Source organism: Bubalus bubalis, chromosome 8, assembly GCF_019923935.1.
Source record: "Bubalus bubalis isolate 160015118507 breed Murrah chromosome 8, NDDB_SH_1, whole genome shotgun sequence".
Taxonomy (NCBI): Eukaryota; Metazoa; Chordata; class Mammalia; order Artiodactyla; family Bovidae; genus Bubalus; species Bubalus bubalis.
Window position 1 is genome coordinate 80,697,903 of NC_059164.1, and position 25,307 is coordinate 80,723,209.

At 41.5% G+C, this 25,307-nt stretch overlaps 1 protein-coding gene and 1 pseudogene across 3 annotated transcripts in view; both read right to left on the reverse strand.

Annotated features, from left to right (window-relative positions):
- Positions 1 to 8,300: 8,300 nt before the first annotated feature.
- LOC112586527 lies at positions 8,301 to 10,996 on the reverse strand (annotated as a pseudogene).
- An 8,131-nt stretch (positions 10,997 to 19,127) lies between these two features.
- Positions 19,128 to 25,307, reverse strand: part of RALA (RAS like proto-oncogene A) — a 61,806-nt gene continuing 55,626 nt past the window's right edge. For all 3 annotated transcript variants that reach the window (XM_044946816.2, XM_044946815.2, XM_044946817.2), the window contains 2 exons: positions 24,376 to 24,550; positions 19,128 to 21,102 (listed from right to left, as the gene is read on the reverse strand). In XM_044946816.2, coding sequence (XP_044802751.1) covers positions 20,980 to 21,102; positions 24,376 to 24,550 — 298 coding nt within the window. In that variant the 3' untranslated portion in view covers positions 19,128 to 20,979. The remainder of the gene's footprint in view (positions 21,103 to 24,375; positions 24,551 to 25,307) is intronic.

Below are 25,307 nucleotides of genomic sequence, written 5' to 3' on the forward strand. Positions count from 1 at the left end.
ATTCCTGTTGGCAGAGGTAGATTGGTTCTTGCCTAGTTCATCCCTCTCTAGGCTGCTAGATCAGAAATGGGCACTGGACTTTCACTGGCTTATTCCTTGCAAGACCTACCCAGAGAAGTGGAGAGAGACACATGTTCTTGAGTGAAAGAATGAAGACATTACACAGTACACAGTTGAGGCCACAGGTCAGGAGAGATCTGAGCTGGCTACAGAGATTCAGGAATGACCTGTAGAGATGGCATTTGAGCTGAGAAGTGAGCCTAGGCCAGTACCCAGTGGGATGCCTGGCAGAGGAGTCATGTTTCATCTTGGTATCATTTTCCTGAGCTTTGTAATTGTCCTGATTCCTTTTTTTCTTGTCCCCAACTGTATTCCTATAGTAAATGTTGTTTAGTCGCTAAATCATGTCTCTTTTATGACCGAATGGACTGTAGCCCACCATGTTCCTCTGTCCATGGGATTTCCCAAGTAAGAATACTGGAGTTGTCATTTCCTTCCCCAGGGGATCTTCCCAACCCAGGTATGGAACTCAGGTCTCCTGCATTGCAGGCAGATTCTTTGGCACTGAGCCAGTGGGAAGCCATTTATAGTATTTATAAATGTAAATTTATAGTATTTATTTTATAGTATTTATAAATACTATAAAAGCCATTTATAGTATTTATAGTAAATACTACAAAATCCCTAATATAGTAAAGTTGTGTGGCCTTGCTTTGAGCATAGTGAAGACAAGAAGAGAGATAGGGTTTAGGGACTTCCCTAGCTGTCCAGTGGTTAAGATTCCATACTGCCAATGCAGGAGGTACAGTTTCCATCTCTGGAAAGGAACTAAGATCCCATACGCCTTGCTGTGTGACCAAATGATTAAAAAAAATAAAATAAGATATAGGGTTTTATTCAGCTCTACAGCAGGCTGGAGTAAAGATCTCAAGGAGGGGGCTGTGAAGTGACCCAGATGAGAGAGAAATAAGCTGAGTCCCTAGGAATTATAGAAATGGGGGAGGGATGGGGGAGAAGAACTGGAGAAGCCAGACTAGACAAAGGGAAAAAATAATTAACAGAATAAGCTTAGGGACACAACACTGAATACACTTAATAAGAATATATTTTCTTTATTAAAAATTAAATACACTTTAGTGATTTTTTTTTATTAAGTGCCGTGTACTTGGCACTTACTCTACACGTTTTTTCCTAATTATAGGGACACACCATGGAAGAGGGGTTCACAGTCCTCAGTCTGAGTCTGAGTGACCTTTCAGAGCCTCAGTTTCCTCATTTGTAGACTGAAAGGTCACTCAGTGTCTTGCTCATTAGAAGCACTGGAAATGACCTAGGTTCTGATTCAGTTTCTTCCTAAGCAAGTGACTGGAGGCTGGTCCCTTCATCTGAAACCCTCAAAGACAACTGGCCATTGAAAGAGATCCCAGGCTTTGAAGACAGGCTGGAAGGGGCTCTAATGACCCTCCACCCCTTCTCCCATGTTCCAAGTCTCAACACTCATATTTTACAGATGAAGAAACTGAGGTAGGATACAAGGCCAGGTCAGGAATCCAGGCTCCTGGATGAACCGCTCATTCTCTGATTCTGAAGCCGAAACTGCTTCTGGATCATCTCCGACAATATCTTCTCTCTGATTTGAGGAGAGACTAATCCAAGGCCACGATGCGAAAAACAAAGCTAGTGGCCACAGACTCTAGCGCCGATGGAGGCTGAGTGCCTCCTTTCTGCGCTGGTGCTGCGGATGCACTAGGGAGCAGGGTGGATCCGGTTTCCGGTTTTCAGGCACGACAGATGGAGCAGTCTCTGCCCAAGGAGATCCCATCTCCTAGAGAGGGCTGGGGGAGGCCCACGTGGGCGCCTCGGGTGCAGCCAGCTTACAGTCACCAGGGAAACAGCCTTCGAGATCTCAAGGAACCACGGCTCTCCCTTCTTCCCACGCACAGGCAGAGGAATATCGACCAATAAGATAGCGGGAATCCCGAGACGTCGATGGTATCTAGGCAGGTGTGGAAGAGTAGGCCGCGAGCAGAGGCAGACGCCGGAGCCGCTAGTCAGGAGTTTGGAAAAATAGTACCTGGCAAGGAGTAAGTCTGAGATGCGCAGCTTCCTCTCCTCCTAGATGTTCCACAGGCACCTCCTCTCATGCGGTCCCCAATTTCACTTCTCCCCTCCTCTCTGATGATCCTCTTGAATTCAGTTCTCAACGCTGCCCGTCCGTTTACCCTAGGAGCGGTGGCCATGGTACCGGAGGGTGGAATCCATCGCTGTGTTTTGATTCTGCCTGGAAAAGCTGAGTGGGGTTCAGATGGCCATGGGAGAGGGGCCCTTTTCATGAATGTGGATGTCAGAGGAGGGTAGTACCATCCTGGGAAACAACAGACTAAAGTGTACCTGAGGGGAAGGAAGGGCTAGTTAGAGCCAAGTTGTAGGGAGAGGAATGCCAGCTGTATCCACTTTGTCCTGCTAGACATGGCCAGCACACAGTGGAAAATGTGGGTATGTAGCCACAAGAGGCCAGGCTGGACATTCCTACATGGCATGCATCTACTATTTGTGTGTCTGTGGGATAGAGATGGGGGAGTGGTATCTTTTGGACCCCAAAGGCCAACGTACTATTTCTCAAATGACTACAGAACCTGGTTCAGCCTAATCTGGGGAGGGTTCCTGAAAGGAGGTAAGTCCTCTTCCTTTCCTTTGTTCAGTGTGTATTAAGGGTCATCTTTGCGCCAGGCTTTGTTCCAAGGACTGGGGATACAGTAACGAATAAGTCAAGGTTCTAGTCCTCAAGGAGTTTGGATTACCAGAGGCATTAGGAACTGCAATTCTAGACTTTATAGCTCAGCTGCTGCTTTGATATAGCTTCAAAGTCAGAAATCTAGATCAGATTTTTTGTGTCACTTTTGTGTCTTTTGTACTTTTCTGTCACTGTACAACTCGGCCCCACCCCCATTCTCTGGGACTATGAGCCCAGAACGTTGTAGCTGGGACCCGAAGAGGGAAAGGATCACAAGGGACCGGGGATGTCCAGGAATGAAGACATGTTCACTAATTTATCGGCTATAACCGACCCATCTATGTCAGTATTCACCTAGATGGTGTGCCCGAAAATGCCAGCACTAGAAGTCTTAAAGAATTTCCCCCAAAAGAAAAGTTCTAAGTTCAAAAAGTGTGAGAAACAGAACTTTTTTTTTTTTTGAGTACAGTTAATTTTCAATGTATTAGTTTCAACTGGATAGTAAAATGATCCACCTAAATATACATATATATTCTTTTTAAGTGGAGTAGGAAATGGCAACCCACTCAAGTATTCTTTTTAAGATTTTCTCATTATAGGTCATTACAAGATAATGAGTATAGTTCCCTGTGCTATACAGTAGGTCCTTGTTTATTTTATAAAAAGTATGTGTTAATCTCTTAATTTATTTCCCCCTCCTCTTTCCTCTTTGGTAATCAAAAGTTTGTTTTCTGTGTCTGTGAGTCTGTTTCTGTCCTGTAAATAAGCTCATTTGTATCATTTTTTTAGATTCCACATATTAGTGATATCACGGGTATTTGCCTTTTTCTGTTTGACTTACTTCACTTGGTATGATAATCTCTAGGTCCACCCTTGTTGCTGCAAGTGGTTCTATTTCTTTTTTTGTAGCTGAGCAGTATTCCATTGCGTGTGTATATACCACATCTTTATCCATTCATTGTTGGACATTTAGGTTGCTTTCATGTCTTGGCGATTGTACTGAATAAATAGTGCTGCTATGAACATTGGGGTGCAGGTATCTTTTCACATTAGAGTTTTCATCTTTTCTGGATATGTGCCTAGGAGTAGGCTTGCTGGATCATACGTCCACTCTATTTTTAGTTTTTTAGGCAACCTCATACTGTTTTTCATAGTGGCTGCACCAATTTACATTCCCACCAACAGTGTAGAAGGGTTTCCTTTTCTCCTCAGCCTTTCCAGCATCTGTTTGTAGATTTTTTTGATGATGGCCATTCTGATCAGTGTGAGGTGATACCTCATTGTAGTTTTGATTTCATTAATGATTAGTAATGTTGAGCATCTTTTTATGTGCTTTTTGGCCACCTGTATGTCTTCTTTGGAAAAATGTCTATATCTTCTGCCCATTTTTTTATTGGGTGGTTAGGGTTTTTTTTAATATTGAGCTTCATGAGCTTTTTGTATATCTTGGAGACTAATCTCTTGTGGGTTGCTTCATTTGCAAATATTTTCTCCCATTCTGAGGGTTGTCTTTTCGTTTTGTTTATGGTTTCCTTCACTGTGCAAAAGCTTTTAAGTTTAATTAGGTCTCATTTGTTAGTTTTTCTTTTTATTTTCATTACTCTAGGAGGTGGATCAAAAAAGATCTTGCTGCGATTTATGTTGAAGAGTGTTCTGCCTGTGTTTTCCTCTAAGAGTTTTATAATGTCCAATCTTACATTTAGCTCTTGAATCCATTTTGAGTTTATTTTTGTGTATGGTATTAGGCAGTGTTCAAATTTTATTCTTTTATATGTAGCTGTCCAGTACCGCTTATTGATGGCCGTTCTGACTGGTGTGAGGTGGTACTTCATTTTAGTTTTGATTTGTATTTCTCTAATAATTAGTGATACTGAGCATCTTTTCATGTGCCTTTGGGCCATTAATCCCTTCTTGGTCATATCATCTGCAAATACTTTTCCCCATTCTGTGGGAGATCTTTTCATTTTGTTTTGTTTGTGGTTTCCTTTGCTCTGAAAAAGCTTTTGTTTGATTAAGTCCAATTTGTTTATTTTGCTTTTCATTCTCTTTACTCTAGGAGACAGATCAAAAAAAATATTGCTGTGAACACTCAGAAATTTTAATATGCACTATGCAGTAGATAGGGTGCAGCATATCCAAATGTTTCTTTCTCCCCAGAAGCTTTTACAAGCACATTAAATCCCACAAGGGTCTGTGTCTTCTAAAATGCATCTCTACATGAGTATATGTGTGTGTTATGGCAGAGAGTGTTTGGGAGGAAAAATAAGCTGATACAAATGGTGGCCTCAGGACTTTCCTGGCAGTCCAGGGGTTAAGACTCCATGCTTCCACTGCCATGGGTTCAATCCCTGGTTGGAATGAAGATCCCATATGCGATGCAGCAAAACAAAAACAAAACAAAAACAAAAAAAACAACAACAAAAAAACAAAAACCAAATGGTGGCCTTTGGGGAGCTGGGTGGGAATTAGGCTTTGTTTACACTGAACAGCTTTCAGTGCTTTTGGCTTATGTTTACTATGTGGCTCAGATGGTTAAGAATCCACCTGCAATGCAGGAGACCCATGTTCAATCCCTGGGTGGGGAAGATCCCCTGGAGAAGGAAATGGCAACCACTCAAGTATTCTTGCCTGAAGAATTCCATGGGTGAAGTCCTGACAGGCTTCATGGGGTCACAAAGAGTCGAACATAATTGAGCAACTAACACTTACGTTAAAATAGATACAATAAATTTGTGGAAGCTTAGATGAGTCTCCAAGCTAGATGTCTGGTTGACATCATATTTAACTGAATCCTCCTTAGGAATGACCCTCCTCTGAGAACCAGCATAAGAAATATGCCTCAGAAACTCATCATCCAGCCTGATGTAAGAATGACATTGAGGATGCTATAAAATAGAAAAGCAAAAGTGAAAAAGAACACTCCAAACTGATTTAACTATAATGGCACCCCACTCCAGTACTCTTGCCTGGAAAATCCCATGGGCAGAGGAGCCTGATAGGCTGCAGTCCATGGGGTCACTAAGAGTCGGACACGACTGAGCGACTTCACTTTCACTTTTCACTTTCATGCATTAGAGAAGGAAATGGCAACCCACTCCAGTGTTCTTGGCCTGGAGAATCCCAGGGACAGGGAGCCTGGTGGGCTGCCGTCTATGGGGTCGCACAGAGTCGGACACGACTGAAGTGACTTAGCATGTAGTATAAAACTGGATCTGCCATATTTCTAAAAGCTCTGATGTGCTGCCAGAGTTGAGACCCACAGGGACTGGGAGTGATATGTAAGACATGCTCATCTGCTAGCCATTCCCTTGTGTTGGGTGAAGCCCTGGGCATGGGGAATTCTAGAGGGAGTGAGATTCAGTCTCTATCTTCAAATGGCTCCTAGAGCAGGAAGTTGCTTTTTATCTTAGGAAAAGATTTTCCAGACAGAACCTCAGCTTCACTGGAGCTGGGTTTGCCCAGAGAGAACTGAGTTTGTCAAGTCAGCCTTGGGAGATAAAGAGCTTTGGGTCACCTGGAACCAGAGGGTAGCCTGGCCCATCCAGGCATTTCTGAGAGCCTCCATGTCCCAGACCTCATTCTCAGGCCTAAAACTGTAAGTAGGGACAGGGCTGGCTTGTGTAACAGCTGGATCTGGAATTTGCCGTGGAAAAAAGTCTTTTCAATTGCCAGCCCTCTACAATTTTTAGTATCCCAGATACAGATTCACCTAACCTTTAAAAAATTTATTTATTTTTATCTTATTTTTTACTGAAGCATAGTTGATTTACAATGCTGTGTTAGTTGCTAATGTTCAGCAAAGAATATATTTGTTTCCATTATGGTTTATCATAGGATATTGAATATAGTTTCCTGTGCTCTACAGTGAGACCTTGTTGGTTATCTCTTTTATATGTAGGGTAGTCTGTATCTGTGAATCCTAATTTATCCCTTCCCCACCCTCCAAAGAGGGGAAACACGTTTGTAACTTTAAGTTTGCTTTCTATGTCTGTGAGTCTGTTTTTTTTTATAAATAAGTTCGTGCATGTATGTATGCTCAGTCGCTTCAGTCGTGTCTGATTCCTTGTGGTGCCATGGACTTCAGGCTGCCAGGCTCCTTTGTCAATGGGATTCTCCAGGCAAGAATACTGGAGTGGGTTGCCATGCCCTCCTCCAGGGGATCTTCCTAACCCAGGTCTCCTGCATTGCAGGCAGATTCTTAACCCACTGAGCCACCTGGAAATCCTGATAAATAAGTTCATTTGTAACTTATTTAAGTTACAAATAATAAGTTCATTTCAATCTAACATTTTAGATTCCACATAAAAGTGATATCATACGGTATTTGTTTTTGTCTGACTTCACATCCTATGATAGTCTCCATGTCTTGGCTACTGTGAATAGTGCTGCTATGAACATTAGGGTGCGTGTATCTTTTTGAATTTAGAGTTTTATCTGGATACATGCCTAGGAGTGGGATTGATGGATCATATGGCAACTCTATTTTTAGTTTCTTAAGGAACCTCCATACTGTTTTCCACAGTGGCTGCACCAGTTTACATTCTTATCAATACTGTAGGAAGTTTCCTTGATATCCACAGCCTCTCCAGTATTTATTATTATTATTATTTAAATTTTTTTATTGGAGTATAGTTGGTTTACCATGCTGTTTCAAATGTATATATACATATGTACATATATATGTGTACATGCATGCTAAGTCACAACCCCATGGACTGTAGCCCACCATGCTCCTCTGTCCATGGGATTCTTCAGGCAAGATCACTGGAATGTGTTAGCTGGGCCCTCCTCCAAGGGATCTTCCTGACCCAGGGATCAAACTCATGTCTCTTATGTCTCCTGCATCCTCAGGCAGGTTCTTTACCGCTAGTGCCATCTGGGAAGCCCGCATGTACATATATCCACTTTTTTTAAGATTCTTTTCCCATTTAGGCCATTACAGAGTATTGTGTGGAGTTCCCTATGCTATTCTAGCATTTATTATTTGTAGAATTTTAATGATACCAAGGCTTTTAAAAAACTCTGGCAACAGATAAATCATTCCATGGGAGAAAGTGTTCCAATTTTGGACAACTGTAATTCTATCTTAAGTTTTTATCCTGAAATAGTTATAGGCTTGTAGAAAACTGTAAAACTAATCCAACAAGCTTCCTATACCTCTCACCTATTTCCCCCAGGTAGTGACATCATATGGGTGTAGTACAGTGTCAAAGCCAGGAAATTGGTACATTACTGTTCTAGACTACAGGCCTTATTCAGTTTTAACCACTTGGAAAAAAAAAAAAGAAACACTGTATTCATTTGTGTGTATATATATCCACGCAGCTTGATCGCCTCTGGAAATTTCTGTCATCACCACCACAATCAAGATACAGAACTGCTCCATTGCTGAGAAAGAACTCCCTCCTGCTGCCTTTTTGTATTTATACCCACCCCTCCCCCTCCTCTTCCTGGAAACCACTAATCAGTTCTCCATCTCTAGATGGAGAATGTTATATAAATGGAATCATACAGTATGCAATCTTTATTTGAAAGATATCAGCTTTATTGACATATAATTCCCATACCATGCGTTTCATCCATTTAAAGTGTTCGGTTCGATAGTTTTTTTCACATATTAACATTTGCACAACCATCACCACAGTCAATTTAGAACCTTTTCATCACCCTCCAAAGAAACCTTATCAGTCACTCCCTGTTTTTCCCAAACCCCCAGTCCTAGGCATGCGCTCATCTACTTTCTACCTCTATAGATTCACTTATTTTGGACATTTCATATAAATAGAATCATATAATATGTGTTTTTTTGGTGACTGACTTCTTTTACTTAGCACAAAGTTTTCAAGTTTCATCCACGTTGTTGCAACTGTAGGAAGAGCTGAAACAAGTCGTACTCTGTCAATAATAAGATACTGAGCTGTTTTTCAAAGACAACAGAGCAAAACCATAAATTATGCACAGAAGAGAAAGTTTTGACCTTTAATAACACTCGGAACTAAAGTTCCCCCCAACCCCCTTGTGTTGGGTGAGGCCCTAGGCATGGGAAATTATAAAGACAGTGTGATGCCCCCCAAACCCCGGAACTAAACTATGGAGACATGACTGGAACTTGAATGCTAGAACCCTTTCAGAACCCAGAAGATCCACTGCCGAAGCCTCCTCCCATATCTTCCCATAAATGCCAAGTTCCAAAGCCCTCCTTTTGAAACCTGTCCCACCAGCATATCTGCATACTAATCCATTCTCCCCCAACTCATAAAAGTTTGCCTGAATCCCAGATTTGGGAAACAGATTTGAGCTAGGCCTCCTGTCTCCTTACAGGTTCATGTTGCAATAAAGCTTGTTCTTTCCTCAAAAGCCAGTGCCGCAGTATTGGTTTCTATGCACATGGGGCAGCAAGCCTTTGGCTCAGTATCACTATAGCATGTACTTCATTCCTTTTTATTGCCAGGAATATTCCCTGTGTGGATAAACCACTTTGTTTATCTAGCCATCAATTGATGAACATTGAGTCATTTCCACTTTTTGGCTGTGATGAATAATGCTGCTGTGAACATTTATGTACAAGTTTTTGCATGGACATATGTTTCCAATACTCTTAGGTATACCTGAATGAAATTATTGAATCATATGATCACTCTGTTTAATCTTCTCAAGAATAGCCAAACTGTTTTACAAAGCAGTTATACTATTTTACATTCTCACCAGCAGTGTATGAAGATTCTGATATCTCCACAACATCACCAATACTATCTTTTTGATTACAGCCATTCTTTTCTAGTGAAGGTGAAGTAGGATCTCATTGTGGTTTTGATTTGAATTTCCCTAATGTGTAAAGACATTGAACATCTTTTTGTTTCACTTTAAAAAAAAAATAGGCAAATTTATTGTAGGACACTTGGACAGTGAAGATAAATGGAATGGAAATACCTATGTATCATTTTGGAAATCAGCCATGATTTGAATTTTAAAATTGTTACAAGCAAAATTTAATCTCATCATGATGCTTTCTTTTGTTTCTTCTTTTCATTTTCTTCTTTTTTTTTTTCCCAATCTCAGCAATGTACTTCTCAATTTCTTCAGGATTTAAAATCTTGAGGGGTTGATCTCGCCTCACAACAGCAAGCTCTATGTTTTTGCCACCTGACTGAACCATTTCCAGAAGGACCCTGATAGCCAGCTTAATAGTCAGTTCGTTTCAATGGCTTCCTCAGTATAATTCTTCTCTAGGAATTCACGCACTGACTTGGCAACCCGGCCTATGGCATTGGCTTTCCAGGCATGGTATGTGCCAGGAGGTCAGTCTGATAGAGTCAGGGGGTGCCATGAAAGTCAAAACCCACAAGGAGGGCAGAGATGCGAAACCCCCGGCACCCCTTGCTCTGTGTGTAGCGCTGCTTCAGACTGGCGATATAACGGGTAATGTACTCCATGGTGACTAGGTCCTCCACAGTCAGCCGGGGGCTCTGGCATTCCACCCGGGCCCTGTTGGTGACTATCCTTGCGTTAGCAGTGAGCCGGCAAATGCCATGCAGACATTATCATCCGGAGCACAGACCTTCCGCACTGTCCTTTCATCCTGCAGTTTGGCCACTGACTTCTTCTCCACACCAGGAACAACAATGTCTTTTCCTCGAACACTGATCATGGTCCAGCCCTTCTTCATGGCCTCCTGCAAGTACTCCACTTGGAAGAGGTGGCCGTTGGGAGAGAAGACGGTGATGGAGTGGTTATAGCTCATGCCTGTGGAACGTCGCTGTTGGGCTGAGAAAAGCACCCACTCACTGCCACGGAGCCAGCGATTCACAACGTTGCTGCGCCAGCCCGCCCCCCCCGCCTTTGTTTTGCTTTTATCAAGACTTTATTTCCATCAGTAGTGTATCAGACTTCTAGTTTCCATATAACTTTGCCAAGCCTGCATAGTATATATGTGTATATATTATATATCCAGTATAGTTGATTTACAATGTGTTATTTTTTGGTGTACAGCAAAGTGATCCAGATATATATATATATATACACACACATATATATATATATACACACATATATATTCTCATATTTGCTTTCATTATGGTTTATTACAGGATACTGAATATAGTGCCCTGTGCTATATAATAGGACTTTGTTATTCATTCATACTATATAATCCTGAATGCCCAATCCTTCCTTTCCTTTGCCCTTGGCAACCACAAGTCTGTTCTCTAGGTCTGTGAGTCTGCTTCTGTTTCATAGATAAATTCATTTGTGTCATATTTTAGATTCCACATATAAGTGATATCATATGGTATTTGTCTTTCTCTTTCTGACTTCACTTAGTATGATAAGCTCTAGATCCAAACATGTTGCTGCAAATGACATTATTTCATTCTTTCTTATGGCCGAGTAGTATTCCATTTATATATTCATACCTACACACACACACACACATACACACACACACACATTACATATTCTTTATCCATCATCTATCAAGGGACATTTATGTTGTTTCCATGTCTTGACTATTGTAAATAGTACTGCAATGAACATTGGGGTACATTTTGTTATTTCAAGAGAATTCTCTTGATTTTTAAAAATTTATTTTTGACTGTGCTGGGTCTTTGTCGCTGCCCATGGGCTTTCTCTAGTTGCAGAGAGCTGGGGCTCCTCTCTAGTTGTGGTGCAAGGGCTTCTCATTGTGGTGGTTTCTCTCGTTGTGGAGCATGGGCTCTAGAGAGCACAGGCTTCAGTAACTGTGGCTCCCAGACACTAGGGCCACAGGCTCAATAGTTGTGGCACATGGGCTCAGTTGTTCTGCAGCATGTGGGATCTTCCTGGATCAGCCTGCATTGGCAGGTGGATTCTTTACCATCAGGAAGCCCTTCTTTTTATTTTTTTAAGGTTTTTTTTTTTTTTTTTTTTTTTTGGTGTGGATTATTTTAAAAGTCTTTATTGAATTTGTACAATATTACTTCTGTTTTATGTTTTAGTTTTTTGGCTGCAAAGCACATGGGATCTTATTTCCCTGACCAGGGATCAAACAAACCTATACCCCCTACATTGAAAGGTGAAGTCCTAACCTCTGGACCACCAGGCAAGTCCCAACAATGAGATTTCAGTGGCCGTGTCAAGCCCACTGTGAGCCAAGAGCAAGGCTCCAGCCCCTTCCAGCTGTCTCCGTGCAGCCCATCCCAGTCTTCTCCCCATGTTTGTCTGCTGAAGCCAGAGTTTCAGCATCCAGCATCCAGTGTCCACATGCACTAGCCGATGTGCGTCTCAGTCTGGAGAGTGCGGGGAGGTGGCACAGACCACCTATGCAGGTCTTGCTCTGTTCTGTGTGCTGCGAACTGCCTGTTTCACTGAGCCTCTGAAACTCCTTTTCTGTCCTGACTGATCACCCCACTGGTGAAAGGCCTTCCCTGGCTGCGGGAACCTTTCGCCTTTCACAGCCCCCTCCCAGGGGCATAGGTTCTGTCCTGATTCCTTTCTCTCCCCTCCTTTCATCCTACCTGGTTATATGGAGATCTTTTTTGCAGTGTTGGGTGTCTGAGTTAGGCCAGCATTGAGTAGGTATTAGATGTATTTTGATGCATTTGTGGGAGGAAGTGACTTCCACATCCTATTGCACCATCTTGATTCTACCTCTGAGCATCTTTTCATGTGCTTATTGGCGATTTGCGTATTTTCTTGGGGGAAAAAATGTTTACTTGGAACTTTTGTGCATTTTTAAATTGGGTTGTATTTTAATTGTTGAGTTGTAGGTTTATTAATAGTCTAGATGCAAATTCCTTATCAGATATAAGATTTGCAAATATTTTATTTTGGGGGTTGTCTTTATGCTTTCTTGATGGCATTCTGTGAAGCAAAAAAGTTTTAAATTTTGATGAAGTTCAATTAATTTTTTTGTTCTTTGTGTGTTATAGCTTAGTAGGCTTTGTTGAATCTAAGGTTAGAAAGATTTACTTCTCTTTTCTTCTAAGAGTTTTGTAGTTTTGTCCTCATATTTTAGGTCAGGGATCCATTTTGAGTTAATTTTGTATATGGTATGAAGAAAGAATACAATTTCATTCTTTTGTTTGTGGATATCCAGTCTCAGCACGATTTTGTTGAAAAACTACTCTTTTTCATTGAACTGTCTTGGCACCTTGGTCCAAAACAGATTGACTCTAAATGTGAAGATTTGTTTTGGGACTCTAAATTCTGTTCCATTGATCTATTTGTCTATTCTTATGCCAATACCACAGTTTTTTTTTTGTTTTTTTTTTTAACAGTTACTAAGACCTGCAGGAGGTCTTAGTTGCAGTCCGTGGGCTTACTTGCTTTGAACCACGTGAGATCTTAGTTCTCCCACCAGGGATGGAACCCATGTCCCCTGCATCGCAAGGAGGATTCTTAAACAATGGACCACAAGAGAAGTACCAAAACTTTATTTATAGTTTTGGAAGAAACCACCAAGCTGTCTTCCAAAGGGTCTATACCATTTTGCATTCCCACCAGCAATGAATGAGAATATGTACTGCTCCACTTCCTCACCAGCACGTGGCGTTGTGATTCCAATAGGTGTGTGGTACTATCTCCTTCTTGCTTTAGTTTGCATCTCCTTGATGACCCATGATGTGGAATGTTTTTTCATGTACTTGTTTGTTTTCTGAATATCTTCTTTGGTGCGGTGTCTCTTAGGGTCTTTGGCCTATTTAAAAAAAAATTGGGTTATTTTCTTAATGTTAAGATTGAAGAATTCATTGCATATTTTGTACCACAGTCCTTTAACAGATGTGTCTTTTGAAAATATTTTCTCTCAGTCTGTGACTTGTCATCTAACTCTTTTGACAGTGTCTTAAATTTGCATTTCCCTAATGGCTAATGATGACGAACATTTTTTCATGTTTATTTGCCACTTAGTGAAATGTTTCTTTTGTCCATTTTCTAATTGCTTTTTCTTTAATGTTGAGTTTTGAGCGTTCTCTATATATTCTAGGTATGAGGACTTTGGCTACATGTAATCATATATTTAAGAAAATTAATTTCAATTATGTGGGTAATGCATGAATGCATCCTTCATTTAAAAATGACAGGATAGGACTTCCCTGGTGGCTCAGTGGTAAAGAATCTACCTGCCAATGCAGGAAACACAGGTGTGATCCCTGATCTGAGAAGATCTCACATGCTGAGGAGCAACCAAGCCCGTGCACCACAGCTATTGAGCCTGTGCCCTGAGCCCGGGAACTGCAACTGCTGAAGCCTGCACGCTCTAGAGCCTGTGCTCCACAACAAGAGAAGCCTGTGCGCCACGACTAGAGAGTAGCCCCTGCTCACTGCAATTAGAGAAAAGTCCATGTAGCACAAAGACCCAGCACAGCCAAAAATAAATAATTTTTTTAAAAAAGCAGTCAACCTGACAATCCCCCAGGTTGACTTAAAATTTTTTTTTTTAAGGATAAAGTTTAAACCCTCAAATCTGTTCCCTTTTCATCATTCTCTCATGAGTAACCATAAATTATGTGTTTCAGGTATATTCCTCTAGATTAAAAAAAAATAGCTTTCTCAAGATAAACAAACTCGTACAATGTGTATGGTGTTGTTTGTATATGGGTTTTACAAAAAAGTTATAATGTTTGTACCATGGTCAAAGATGTATTTTTTAATTTAAAAATTAAGAAAGCTTTTGGCAGCATTGTGTGACATATGGGATCTTAGTTTCCTGACTAGGGATTGAACTCATGCCCCCTGCATTGGAAGCACAGAGTCTTAACCACTGGACTGCCAGGGAAGTCCCAAAGATGCATTTTTAACCCAAGAATATTGTAAAGACTTCTCTATACTGATAAATATCTCTAGTCTGTTCCTTCAAACTGTTGTATAGTATGGATTGTCTATGTTTCTTCAGCCATTCCTGAGTTTCTAGACATTTAGGTAGTTCTCAGTGTTCTTCTAGTAAGCAGTGCTACAGTGAACCACCGTGGGCATGACTCTGGGCACATGTGCAGTTATTTCTTTAGAGAGATATAGGAAAAGGGAATTTTATGAATGTTAAGGTATGTGGTTTTCATATTTGAAGACTCTGCCATACTGCCCCCTCCCCTACCTGGATGTGTTTACCCACATCTTGGACAACAATCACTTATCTTTTGACTACAAAGTCCACCCACTATTTTATATCCCAACTATCTACTAAGTGCTGCACTCAATATGCCAGCAAATTTGGAAAACTCAGCAGTGGCCACAGGACTGGAAATGGTCAGTTTTCATTCCAATCCCAAAGAAAGGCAATGCCAAAGAATGCTCAAACTACCGCACAATTGCACTCATCTCACACACTAGTAAAGTAATGCTCAAAATTCTCCAAGCCAGGCTTCAGCAATACGTGAACCGTGAACTTCCAGATGTTCAAGCTGGTTTTAGCAAAGGCAGAGGAACCAGAGATCAAATTGCCAACATCTGTTGGATCACTGAAAAAGCAAAAGAGTTCCAGAAAAACCTCTATTTCTGCTTTATTGACTAAGCCAAAGACTTTGACTGTGTGGATCACAATAAACTGTGGAAAATTCTGAAAGAGATGGGAATACCAGACCACCTGACCTGCCTCTTGAGAAACCTATATGCAAGTCAGGAAGCAACAGTTAGAACTGGACATGGAACAACAGACTGGTTCCAAATAGGAAAAGGAGTATGTCAAGGCTGCATACTGTCACCCTGCTTATTTAAATTATATGCAGAGTACATCATGAGAAACGCTGGGCTGGAAGAAGCACGAGCTGGAATCAAGATTGCTGGAGAAATATCAATAACCTCAGATATGCAGATGACACCACCCTTATGGCAGAAAGTGAAGAGGAACTAAAAAGCCTCTTGATGAAAGTGAAGGAGGAGTGAAAAAGTTGGCTTAAAGCTCAACATTCAGAAAACTAAGATCATGGCATCTGGTCCCATCACTTCATAGGAAATTGATGGGGAAACAGTGGAAAAGTGGAAACAGTGGAAAAGTGGAAACAGTGTCAGACTTTATTTTTCTGGGCTCCAAAATCACTGCAGATGGTGATTGCAGCCATGAAATTAAAAGATGCTTACTCCTTGGAAGGAAAGTTATGACCAACCTAGATAGTTATATTGAAAAGCAGAGAGAAATTACTTTGCCAACAAAGGTCCATCTAGTCAAGGCTATGGTTTTTCCTGTGGTCACGTATGGATGTGAAAGTTGGACTGTGAAGAAAGCTGAGTGCCGAATAATTGATGCTTTTGAACTATGGTGTTGGAGAAGACTCTTGAGAGTCCCTTGGACTGCAAGGAGATCCAACCAGTCCATCCTAAAGGAGATCCATCCTGGGTGTTCATTGGAAGGAATGATGCTGAAGCTGAAACTCCAATACTTTGGCCACCTCATGCGAAGAGTTGACTCATTGGAAAAGACCCTGATGCTGGGAGGGATTGGGGGCAGGAGGAGAAGGGGACGACAGAGGATGAGATGGCTGGATGGCATCACTGACTCGATGGACTTGAGTTTGGGTAAACTCTGGGAGTTGGTGATGGACAGGGAGGCCTGGTGTGCTGCGATTCATGGGGTTGCAGAGTCGGACATGACTGAGCAACTGAACTGAACTGAACCAGAGACTAAGGAGACCTGAAGACTAAGTTCAAAGTGAATTCCAAGCTCCTTCTAAGCCAACTTCCAGGTGTCCAGGAAAATCATCCAAATACCTTTTCACCAAATTGGCACCTTTTGCCAAGATCAGTCTGTAAACAAGAGTTGGTATCAGTTCAGTTCAGTCGCTCAGTTGTGTCCGACTCTGTGACCCCATGTACTGCAGCATGCCAGGCTTCCCTGTCCATCACCGGCTCCCAGAACTTAACCAAACTCATGTCCATTGAGTTGGTGATGCCATCCAACCATCTCCTCCTCTGTCATCCCCTTCTCCTACTGCCTTCAACTTTTCCAATGAGTCAGTTTTTTGCATCAGGTGGCCAAAGTATTGGAATTTCAGCTTCAGCATCAGTCCTTCCAATGAATATTCAGGACTGATTTTCTTTAGGGTGGACTGGTTGGATCTCCTTGCTGTCCAAGGGACTCTCAGGAGTCTTTTCCACCACCACAGTTCAAAAGCATCAATTTTTTGGCACTCAGCTTTCTTCACAATCCAACTCTCACATCCATACAGGACTACTGGAAAAACTATAGCTTTGACTAGATGGACCTTTGCTGGCAAAGTAATGCCTCTGCTTTTTAATATGCTGTCTAGGTTGGTCATAAACAATAGAGTGGCATGTAATGGTGCAATGCTGAGGGCGCCAGCATACAATTCCTCGGCAAAGGCCCAGAAGTTAGCTCTTATACCTGCTCCTTTCCCTTCTAATTCAGCAAGTCTTGACTCTTCCTTTTGGGTTGTTTCACTTTGCCCTTAGGAGAACTTTCTAGCTGCTAGGAGCTTGGAAGCAGCTGTTTTCGAGAAACTTCAGCTGTTCTCTTTCCTTAGGGCTTTTGATAAAAGTGATCTTGTTCTTCTATCAGATTAGCTGTGTAAGTTATCACAGTTCTCACGGCTTTTTTTTTTTTTTTTTCCCCTTGGCTGCACTGCATGGTTTGGAGGATCTTAGTTCCTTGACTGAGGACTGAACTTGGCCCCAGCAGTGAAAGCTCCGAGTCCTAACCACTGGACCGTCATGGCCTTTCTTAAACAGATGTTAAATGCTCTCTGGGCCCCTCACTCTCCCCAGAAATGGTGCTTCTGTAAGGACCGAGAGTACTCAGATGGCTGAACGTCCCTCCCCACCTACCTTCATGCGTCTCCAGGCAGCTGTCCACAACAGCTGCAGGCAGTGCTGCTGGAGCAAATGACTAGGAAATTTTTTGCAGTTAAAGAAATGTAGGATACAGGCTTCTTGCCTGCCAAAGAATGCTGCCTCTAGACTGATGTTATGGAAAAAGCACTGTAAGGCTGACTCCACAGCTGAGCTCTGCACAAGGTTTCCCCTCCACACTTGATTTCTCTCTTAGCAACCAGGCTGCATGCCCAGGAGGCCTCTTGGTTCACAGCAACCTCTGCAAGCTCTCTGAAGGAAATCAGCCTGGGGAAAATCCTGGCTGTTTCCCCCTGTAGTACAGGCCCCTGTATCATTAACTCTATCCTCTACTCCTTCACTGTGCAGGGATTCAGAGCACGGACTCGGGACCGGACTACTTTGTTTCCTATCTGCTAATAATTTTGCCATTTTTTTTGGCTCTGGGCAAGTTATTCAACTTAGTTTTTCCATCTGGAAGATAAGGGCTAATGATAGCAAGTACCTCAAAGAGTTAATATTAAAAAACTACAGTATCTTGCATATAGAATGCACTGTTTGCTATTACTGTATGAGTTTACAATCATAAGAAACAGGGTGTCTGGCCCAGGATAAGGAGACCTAGACTTAACCTCTATTTAAAACTTGCTTTCCGTGTAACACAGAGGTACTTTCCTGTGTGAATCTCTATACTTGTCCTGAACGCATCATGTCTGTCCTTCCACCTGTTATATTCGCAGCAGTGCCCACAGTAGAAGGTCCACAAAAACCTATCACAAACTAAGGGCATGAATGAAGGCCTCCATTGGTCTGTCCACTCTTGACTTTCAAAGCAATTTGCTAAAGGGGACTTCTAATGATGGATTTTTTTTTAAAAGGATTAGTTTGAAAACTGTTCAATTCTGGTAAATGCTTTGATAGTTTTAAATTTTACGTTCTGTTATAAAATTTTGAAAATGACATTCTGATTCACTTTGAGACAACTTAGTCTAACCTTTGTTTAGTATATAATGTTCAACATCATGCCCCCGATTGGTGTTAAGAATGGGTCCATACAGCGAGATTAAAATTATGCCAATTATAAATGTGCTCACTGCTTAGGAATTAAGAAATTAAAGTGAACTGGATCTTGAAGGGTTGTGTTCAATGTTGGGGCAAGATCATTTCCAGCCCAGGGGCTGTGTGACAGCTAGTAGCCCACTGCTTTCCAGACATCAAATGTGAGTGAATGCCTGAAGTATGATGAGACGGCAGGGGGTGGGGGGATTCCTCCTGCTACAGTTTGGAAATGGAATTGTCTCTGGGGATCAGTCTAATTTACAAAACGAAGATAAAGCTACCACCTGCCCACTCAGGAGTCGAGTAGTATTCGAAAAGTAACGTACAAGGGAGGACTCTCGTGACAGCAGAAGAGTGCCTTCCGTGCAACTGCGCATGTCGGGGCTCTGCCATTTCTGAGCCTTGTTTAAACCTGAGTAATGATGGCCCTGTGACCGAGGACATCTGGCTCAGGACTCTTCTCACACAGAAGTCCCTAAACTGATAGCTCAAAAGACTGAGGTGTTTTCAAGTCTCTGGTAAGGATACCCAGGTTGAATTTTACATGTTCTATTGTAAACATCAAGTAACACCACAAACATTTAAAAAAAGAAAGTTTATTGGTCTTTAAATGGCTCAAATTGCAAATAAACCAGTCGGGTAGTGGCATCAGCCTAAGACATGTGATGCATCTTTGTCATTTGGCTTCATAGCACCTCAGTACCCAGGAGAGGAAAGGTCTCAAAGCAAAGTCACGACATTAGTGGTCAGGACCCCTGGTTAAATGAGACTGCAACAAGTACACGTGGAGACTGCTGGGCCCGTGGGGCGGCGCTTATATGGGGAACTTTAATTCTGCACACAGCACAGCCTATGAAAAATAGGAAATGAAAGATGTACATCTCAAACCCTTTAGGGACAAATATTTAACATGACAAGCTGGATGTAGTATCTAAAGAGTTCAGTTCCTAAATAGCCTATTTGTGTTAACTTTACGTACACATCTGTTATCTGGAATGCCTGAACACATCTTTGACTTGCTGAGATTAAGACTGAGCATAAAGAAAGCAAAACTTTATTGAAACAACTGCCCTAGTCCCATTCCAAAGAAAAGAAAAATCTGATAGTGGTATTTTTCCCATTGAAATTATGTCCCTTCAGTGGGCACGCCGTACAACAGGGACAGAGCCTACTGTTTGGTGGCAAACATGTTTTCTGCACTATCCTCAGGTTTGGCTGTTCGATGTTAACTTTAGGAAAATGTAACTACAGTGTTCTTCATTATGAACACAGACTACAAACACTCCTAGTAACTCCCGCACAGCCAAACTGCAACCTCAGGAATACAAATTTAGAAGTTAACAGATGGCAAGCACAACTATTTTCCCGAAGTGGTCTAGTGCAAAATGCATTAGCACCGTGGACACTTTTCCTATGCCCTGCTCCAAAGAGATCAAAATCTTAACACATATTCACCACTTGCATAAAAGGATTTCTAGGGATCAGCATCTTAAAGAATAAGGGTTCACTGAGACATACTGAATCCTCATAGTCTAAAATTATCTTACAAGTATATGCTGGTCCTTCATTTTTAAACTACCTTACAGTTAATTAAAAGCAATCAAGGAGCTCTGGAACTTCATTTTCAAGAACCAGAGTATGGCACACATTTTACATTTGGACAGACTCTAGCAGTTATTTCTTGAACATCTTCTATACAAAAGTTGTCCCCCATCCTGACATATATTCTCTCACCAGGACACGTGGGCAGTGGGCCCACCGCACCATGAGGATGCCAGATACAACCCAGAATGATGTAACCAGGTATCTTTCAGTTTCTAAATTAAGGCATATTAAAAAATTTCCATGTACAAGTTTACACCACTTTTCTAAGTTAATCACCAGGTAATTAATGCAGGTTCACAGATGAATTACTCTCAATTGAACTATATGCAACAATCATGCCAGTCACTTTTTCTTCTATATTTTGCATAACAATGGTTAAAAAAAAGTGGTACAGTTTAACTATCATGTTCACAATTGTCATTTCTTTTTCAAGGCAGTAGAAGACCAAGACATTTTAAAATGATTATAAAATTTAAGCTTTATAATAAACCAGAGGAAGTAGCCTTTCCTCCCATTGTCCACCCCCATTCTCACCTCTCGAACAGTTCAAGAAAGACTGCCGGCAAAACACAAGCACCCACGCTACATTCAGGACCGTGATAAATGTAGGCAATTATGAAATAAGTTGAACTTTGCTTCTTGGTGAAGCCACATTAATTTCTTTTTAAGTGAATTTGACTTTCAGTGCAGTTCCAATTCATGCTTTTAGAGATACATAACAATTTCCAAAATGTTAAAGTAATTTCAGTCAATTGAGCCTTCAATGGCAAAGCTTATAAATTATATTTATTAGTATGGTCAAGATAAGAAAGGAGTTTGGGCTCTGATTATAAAATGCAGCATCTTTCTCTGATTCTCTTGGCTAAACTTTTCCTCTTCTTTTTTCCATTCTTTTCTTTGCTGTCTTCCATCTTTCTGGCCCGAATTTCCCTCATTAAATCAAAAAATACCTACAAAAAAAACAGAATAAAGCAAGTGGATAATTTGTGCCTGGTACATCTCTGAATCACAGCAGTAAACATTGGGAGTACTATATGAATATTAAAGAGCTCTTATTTGGGGAGTACAGGGACAGGAAAGTATAGAACTAAAGTCTGCTTCTTCCAAGTATGTTAAAAAAATGGGAAAACAGGAAGATTTTCTGAATTACACTTTCGGGTAAAATCTGCTTACATAATATAACCTAATCTTTCATCTGAATTTTCAAGATAAAAATAAACATGCACTGCAAGTGATAGCTCCAAAGATGTAACCCAATGGATTACATTTGAGTAATTAATAATTAGCAAATATATTTTATCAATTACAATTTTAAACTAATTTAATAAAATTTTCACTTATTAACCTTTCTTCAGCCCCACTTTTAAAAACAGCTGTGGAAAATGACTGCTTCCTTTATTATTTTGATACCAGACACTAGAAAACAATTGCTTGTTGCACAGTATTTTAGGATTTATCAATTTTTGTCTGTCTAGAAATTGGCAAGTAATGGGAGATATTAGCATAATAATTTAAAAGCTATTAGTGTAATAATTAAAAAGTTCAATATCACTAACAAGTGTCTGTGCATGCATGCATGCTAAGCTGCTTCAGTTGTGTCCGACTCTGTGCAACCCTATGGACTGTAGCCCACCAGGCTCCTCTGTCCATGGGATTCTCCAGGCAAGTGTCTGAGTGCACACTGAGTAGGGCCTGAAGGATGTGGACTCATGCTGTGGCTGAAGAGTTGCTGCACGTTACTTTTCTGCAGCCACTGAGGTGCTTGTGAAAAATGCATCTACCTGGTGGCAGTCACAGGCACTAGATTCTTGCATATCCCCGATACACACAGATGTGTGCTTGTGTGCATGATGTGTTTCAAACACAGATGGCAGCAAACTACAGTTACTGCTACTGTTCTGTATTTCATTTCCTAATGCTGAAGATCAGCACATTTAGCTCTACCTTCATTTTTAAAAAAATACTTATTTTTGGCCTCCTGGGTCTTCACTGCTGCTCGAAGTTTTCTCTAGTTGTGGTGAGTGGGGACTACTCTTGGTTGCGGTGCACAGGCTTTTCTCACTGCAGTGCGTTCTCTTGTTGGCGAGCACAGGCTCCAGGTGCACGGGCTTCAGTAGCTGCAGCTCCCAGGCTCAGCAGTGGCAGCACACGGGCTTACTTGCTCCGCGGCACTGTGAGACCTTCATGGACCAGGGTTGGCCTGTGTCCCCTGCACTGGGAGGCAGTTTCTTATCAACTGTGCCACCAGGGAAGTTCTCTTCATTTCTTTTTAATGGTTGTACAGTATTTCATTATATGGATGCACCAGCCTTTAAAATAGTCTCTTATTGGACACTTTGATATTTCCAGTCTTTTGTTTCTACAGATAATGCTTCAGTGACTACTGCTACATGGATGTATGACTTTATATAAATTTTAGAACTTGAACTGATGGGGTCATAATTTTGATAATTACCAAACTGCCCTTCTACGAACTATGAGAGTTCCTTTCCCCTCCTCCCCATACTCCTGTCAACAGTATTATTATCAGTCTTGTTGCTTTATTCCCCAATGTAACAGGTAAGAAAAAAGTCCTATTTTTAAATTGTGCTTCCTATTATAAGTTAGACTAAGCCGCTTTTAAACTTTAAAAGCAATTTGTACTTCTCTTCTATGACAAGGGTGTCTATATTTTTTGACTGTTTTCCCATTGGGTTGCTGGTCTTTTTCTCACTGTCCTGTGATAACTCTGACAATGTGCATGACCGTACTTCCCCCGGGCCTCTGATGCCAGCAGGTGACACCACAGGACTGCTGCAAGCCTCAGAGCCGGACAGTTACTGTTCACCTCTCCTCCCCACTCCCCTTAGTTCAAATAGGTTTTAGTGTGTGTTCTACCATCTGCTCCAGATATTAAACAGGAGGAAACAAAGTATATATATGCTATGATACTGTTCTGTGGTGCCTTTCAAAACCCCATACACACTGAATCTTAAACTATATTTCATTAGTATTTTGAAAAACATTTGCTGTAACTAGCGGAAACTGGTTTACTGAGTAGAACTCTTGTAGCATGTTGTAAAGATATCCTGGACTTAAAGGAATCTGACTGTGTGACTGGAAAAAAAAAAGTGAGCTTAAAATGACAATGTCTTTAAACCTACAGTAAACAGGCAGAAAGAACCTCTAAACTTTTAACATCATGATTTCTGGACCAGGGTTATGGATCTACAGACACAGCAGACTAGTTCACAAATGCCGGCAGACACCTAGGGCAGTGTTACTTCAAGTGCGGCCCACCACCCCACCTGCACACCCAGGAGCTAACGAGATCTATAAATTCTTAGGACTGACCCCAGAGCAAATGAATCCAAGTCTCTGGAGAAGACCCAGGAACCTGTGTTTATCAGGCTTTATAGGCAATTCCTCTGCATGTTAGTTTTTCTGAGGCACCTGTAGGGCCGAGATAGTCGGGGACTGAAAAGGTCTCCCTGGAAGGGCTCCCACCCAGAGCTGCTCCAGCCCTACCAGCGGGCTTCCTGAACGCTGACAGTGGTGTCTGCGGGGCAGATGAATGGCACCTGGGAAGGCTCCAAGGTGTTCCTCCCCTGGTCTCCAGGAAGGGCCAATCTGCACAAAGTGCAAAGATGAGGGAAGAGGGCAGAGGAGTTCTCTTCCCCCTGGGTGGAGAGCGGGGTGAGGGGGTGGAGAAGAGAAGTGGAGGGTGGGGAGTGCAGCTGTGGTGACCGAGATTTCAAAACCCTCTCCCTCCGGGCTCCTTCATCTTGGGAGCCACCTTCCCTTGGGAGAACTTGAGTGGGGATGGGCAGGTGTCAGCGCAGAGATCCTCCAGCCAATCAGGAAAAGAAAAGCAAAGAAAAAAGAAAAGAAAAGATTCTCCAGCCAATCAGGAAAAGAAAAGGAAAGAAAAAAAAAAAAATATTCTCCAGCCACAGGAAAAGGAAAGGAAAAAAAAAAAGAAAAAAGAGGAGGGATTCAAGTCAGGAATCTGGCCAGTGCTTTGCTGTGGCTGTCTCATGTTTTTGCACCCTTTGGGAACCTAAGGACAAGGTGAAGTCAAGAAAGTCCTAACAGCGTCCTTGAGCATTCAGGGCTGATAAACATCAACGTGTATTAAATTTCTCTCTGAAAGTCTCAACAGAATCTCTAGACACAGATGGAGCAGAGTTAAGCAAATCAACCTGTTTTAACATGATGTTGTGGTGAGAAGGGTCCCCTTTTACCTTGTCAACATTGGCCCGCGTCTTGGCAGATGTTTCCACATAGTTAACGTTCCACTGATCGGCTCTGGTTTTCGCCTCTTCTACGGAAACCTGCCTTTTATCTTCCAAATCTGATTTGTTTCCAACGAGCAAAAATGGAACATTCTCATCTTCTTTTACTCTTAAAATCTGCTCCCTGGATAAGAGGAAATGAGCAGGAAATATCTCTATGTGTTAAAATAACCAATAACGCATGCAGGCATTTATTTATGCTTCTTAGCAATGAACTCATTTATTACACGGGAGGAAACAAGCAGCACGTCTTCCTTTAGCTACCCTCAATCATTTGAGCTTCACATTCACTTCATTAATGGAGGAAAAATACACCAAGGAAGAGTACAAATATGGCAGTAGAGGCATGAAGTGAAAGTATCAAATGCAACTTCATTCTAAATGCCTTGTTTTTAAAACCTTTTTTACGTTTTGAGAATCTCAGTTGGGATCTTAGTTCCCCAATCAGGGGCTGAACCCGCACCCCCTGCAGTGGAAGTACTGAGTCTTAACCACTGGACTGTCAGGGAAGTCCCTCTAAAGGCTTTTTCAAAACAAACTCTTTACATTAGAATGATTTCAGATTTACAGAGAAGGTGTGAAGAGAGGACAGAGTTCCTGCATGTCCCCACGCCCAGTTTCTCCATTGTCAACACACTTTATCACCATTTATGAAGTACTACTGATACAAATATATCTTGTTATACTGCAGTTACTTTACTGTGCTTTGCAGATACTGCTTTCTCTCTCTTTTTTTTTTTAACAGACTGAAGGTCTGTAGTCGCCCTGTGTCAAGCTAGTCTATCGGTGCCACTTTCCCAACAGCATTTGTTCACTTTGGGTCTCTCTGTCACATTTTGGTAATTCTCACAATATTTTAAACTTTCCCATTATCATTAAAT